At 42.6% G+C, this 4364-nt stretch overlaps 1 protein-coding gene across 3 annotated transcripts in view; it reads left to right on the top strand.

Moving 5' to 3' along the window:
- CBFB (core-binding factor beta subunit) overlaps nt 1-3921 on the top strand; it is an 81127-nt gene extending 77206 nt beyond the window's left edge. For all 3 annotated transcript variants that reach the window (XM_019505781.1, XM_019505782.1, XM_019505780.1), the window contains one exon: nt 3443-3921. In XM_019505781.1, coding sequence (XP_019361326.1) covers nt 3443-3465 — 23 coding nt within the window. In that variant the 3' untranslated portion in view covers nt 3466-3921. The remainder of the gene's footprint in view (nt 1-3442) is intronic.
- The last annotated feature ends 443 nt before the right edge of the window (nt 3922-4364 follow it).

Below are 4364 nucleotides of genomic sequence, written 5' to 3'. Positions count from 1 at the left end.
AATGAATGAGAAATATCCTATCTCAAGAGGCCTTGATAATTGTTAAAGGCACCATTTTCATTATGTTATTGCCAATCTTGTCAAGTTGGCTGCAGCTCTTAATACCTTTGGCGCTTTAGGAGCTCAGTAATGTCTTCTCCATGACTTGAGACTAGGAAAGCAGGAGGCAAAAGTAACTTTTAAAATAACTTGAGCTGCATTGATCTCACTGAAACTCTGTAGAGAACAAACATGGTTGTTTTGGGTTAATCGGGGGGGCAGGGAGGGGGGCGGGCAAGGGGAAGGCCATTGACTAGACTTGTCCCATGTATCTCTAACTGAAGTTAAATCAAGGCTGTATTTGGAGGAAAAAAATATTGTATTATTTATGGTAGTACCTGTGCTGTGTGATGTGGTTGTCAAACATACAAGGAGCTCAGAATCCAAGAACACACAAACAGGAAATCATGGGAAAGGGAATAAGGAACTTGTGCACAGTTGATGTATAAGTCAACTAAATTGACTGTGACAGAGGAGATGTAAAACAGGTGGGGTGGGGCATTTGTGGATGAAACAAAAGTTGCATCATGCATGTGGGCTGTGTTCAAAGAAGGTACAGTGGTGATTGTTTGGGATTGACAAGTGAGTAGATAATGTTAACAGCATTGATGTAGCAGGAGGAACAAACAGTAAAGTGAAGGCAGTAAGCAAGTGTAAATAGGGACAAAACAGAGTTCACAGAGCATGGAAGGGACGACCATGGACAAGCTTAAATGAAGAAGCCACTTGCGAGGGATCCAGGGGAATTGCATATCCCAATCAACAGACAACAAAAATGAGGTTTAGGAACAGTTTGTGGTACTGAAGCAAGGTAATGTTTATTTTTGGTTAGGACAGAGAGGAGAATGTTAGAGTAATTGAGAGGAAAACATTTGGCGGCAGAAATGTACAGGTAAGATCTTGGCAGTCTTCAGAAAGATGTGGTAGCCAGAATCTGTATCCATCCTATCTGTATGAAGAGGCAGCAGTCAGAGTAATTTTCAGGTTTGGGGCCTGCATGATAGAGGTGGTAATGTCAGCAGCGACAAGGGAGAAAATGTTTTACCACCTTACTGTTCACAACATCAACCTCCTTGTAACAGCAGGCATCTCAGACTTTGTGTTTCCACATACTTTTCTACATAAATTCATGGGGAATGTGGCTCAAAACATCTACATTGACTATGTCTAGGGTTTAAGATAGGGATGCACTGATAAAGATTTCTTTGGCCAATTATTAACTAGCCAAATTGCCCAATACCAATCCAATAGCCAGTTATGCAGCCTGGCAGCTTGGAGACCAGCACCCAGCTGATAAGTTTGTGGGGTGGAAAGGGTGTGGGAGGCACATCAAGGCCCCCATGTTGAGGGAAGGAGTGGGGCTAGATCAGGGGCAGGCAGTGGTGGGGTGTGGTGCGGGACAGAGCCTTGGACAGCTCATTCGGGGGGGGCAAGAGGGGGAGGGGGAGCCAAGAAGCTCCCTGCTGTTGTGCATACTCCCATGTGGCGTGTCCCCTGGATTTGTGTGCGGGGTGACAGCAGACTGCAGGCACAGGGTCAGGGGCTGTGCCTCTTCCTGGCTGGGGCTGTGCTCAGGGTGGGTGGGGGTGGCGCAGGCAGCAGTAACACTAGAAGGGGGCTATGGGGTGGGCAACAGCCACCCCAGAATCTGCCATAGCCTAGCCCCCCTACTGGGAAGAGGCCAGCACAGCTCCTGGCCCTGAGCCCACAGCAGGCAGCCCACCCTCGCCCTGTGCAGAAATCTGGGGGGGCACATGCCCCCCATGCCTTGCATGGGGTGCATGCAGCAAAGGGAGCTATCCCCCACTCCCCACCCTGTTTCCCCCAGATGAGCTGCGTGCAGCTCTGTCCCACACCCCACCCCAGCTGGGCAACGCCTGCCCCAGGCCCACTCCCTCCCTCACTGGGGACCTCAGTCAGCCCCCCTCCCCACACCACACACGCAGGAGGCTGCTCTCCAAGCTGCCAGGCTGCATTCCTGGCCCCATGCATGCTGCAGCTGCGTGCATGAACACAGCATTTATCAGTGACATTGGCTACACCAGCCAAAAAAAGCTGATTGCCAATAATGTCAGTTTTCATTTTATTGGTGCCCATCCAATATGGACTGATGTATTAGTTTTAAGATAGTGTACAGCTGTAACATTCCTGATTAAGTGGCACTGTTTCTAAGGCTTACACTTAGATTAGCTATGACATATTTCATGGTTGGAGAGGACACACCTGTTTCCTTCTTTTTACGTTGACCCTAAAAAAATAAAAGTTTTGGCTTTCAGACACTCACCCTTTTAAAAAAACAAAAAACCAAACTGGATTTTGTTGGGATGTTTATAATTTATAGTTAAGATTATAAATACAGACTTAATCTACAGTCTTTTTTGTTACACCTGCATCTACATAATTTTTGCATAATAAAGCATTTGGTTCTTAATTTGCTTTTTTATTAACATAAATGAAAAGGTATCCACCAGTACGACCTTGAGGACACACCTGAGAAAATAGAATACTTCGCCTAATTACTGCATCTTCATTTATTGGTTTTTTTTCTTTTTTTCTCTTCAGTAATATTTTTCCATGTGAGCCAACTGTTTTTGTTCATGGTTTGAAAGTGGCCAAAACTGAGATTAGTTTGAGGGTAAAAACAAATGAACAAAAAAACTGTAGATATAATGTTAATGAGTGTATTATTATTTCATTATATGTATTGAAGTTCTTCATTACAAAAAATAGATTGTGTTGAATGTCTGTCAGACTAACATGTTTCAGGTGGATTTATTTAGGAATAATGACAGTATATTTCTGCCTTTTTGTGTAGACTGTGCTGCTATACTATATACTTACAGCATAGGGCTGCCATCCAATAAGCCCTTAGACAATTGTTCAACAGGAAGGGGTTTTGAGAAGAATTCTGTTTTAGGAGAACCAAGGCAGAATTTTTAGCTTTCCTGCTGCTCTCCTGGAAGGCTCCAGTCAGTTGGCAGAAACTGAACTTGACAAGCCTTCCAGTCCAGCTGCAAAAGAGGTGCAAAGCCTGGACAAAACTTGCCAGCTCTGGAAACCAGATAGCTGGGAAGTTCTGAATTGCCAACTCCAAATCCATGGGGGAGAAATTGAGTGCCTGGAGTCTGCTGTGATGGCTCCAGAGCTGGGGAGGGGAAGCCAGAAAGTCAGAGAACTCGGCTTCTGCAGCTGTCTTGGGAGGCTTTTGTCAGTTCCCCTTCTGCAGGCATAAGGTGGGGGTACAGAGGGGTATTTTGGCACATTAAATATACTTGATCTAATACTGTTCGAAGTGTTGACCTTTTTGTCTTGGAATTGCATGGTTTTATTGCTTTAGTTGAATTGTTAAATGTGCTGTTCCCAAATCATATGTGTTATTCTAAACACATGTTTGTTAACACAGGCAAGAAGACAGCAAGACCCTAGTCCTGGATCTAACCTAGGAAGTGGTGATGACCTCAAACTACGTTAATCGACAGCAGCAGCAGACGACATGCCATGGGTCTGTGCATATGAATTGCTTATACTTGGCAAAGGATTGAATAAAAGACCAGAAACTGTGATAACTGGGTATACTATGGTCTATTTCCTGACCAACGGCAGTCACAAACATCATGAACTGCCATGGTTTGCACTATGTTTATGTTACAATACCTGCATTTCCCATTTTAAGCATGTAGCCAGTGGCAATTTGAGATTTTGTTTTTCTATGCAAACTTATTTTTGTTGGCACTATTTTAGTGAAATGGAAACTTATGCAGCTATAAAACCATTTTTCTCAACTGTAATAAAAATTGTCACTTAAAAATAGGTCAAGATATTGCAGATTACAATTTGTTTCGTTTTTTGTAAATTGCTGGAAGCCAACGCGTTCCAAACTTAATTTTCTTTATATGGGCTTTTGGAAGTTTCATTTGTCATTATTGTGCTCCTGCTTTTAGATATGCATTCTTACCTTTTTTGCAGTTTCTTTTTTTTGTGAATTTGCAAGACATTTTAAAGACTGATGACTTTTTTTACATTATTTACAAGTTAAGCCCAGTAGCAGAGCTGTCAGAATCAGTTTTCTAACATATGGTTTTGATTGTTCAAGTTGCAGTATTCTTTTAACTGCTAACAACTCATTGGTTCCATATTTTTAAATGTTAATTTTAAAAAATATATATTTTTATGTCCTAGTACATTCTGTCCCAGGACCTATTCTAGGTTTTATTTCAGTGCAAAATGAGTTTGGGTGTTAATGTGCCCCTGTATATAGTACTCTACTGAAACTTTCAGGAAGTCGCAGGCTGGCTTCTGTTTTATTCAGGGATTTCTTTTTTTTT

This window comes from Gavialis gangeticus, unplaced genomic scaffold (genome assembly GCF_001723915.1).
Source record: "Gavialis gangeticus isolate Ggan-Ray unplaced genomic scaffold, GavGan_comp1, whole genome shotgun sequence".
NCBI lineage: Eukaryota > Metazoa > Chordata > Crocodylia > Gavialidae > Gavialis > Gavialis gangeticus.
This window is presented reverse-complemented; position numbering and strand designations above follow the sequence as displayed.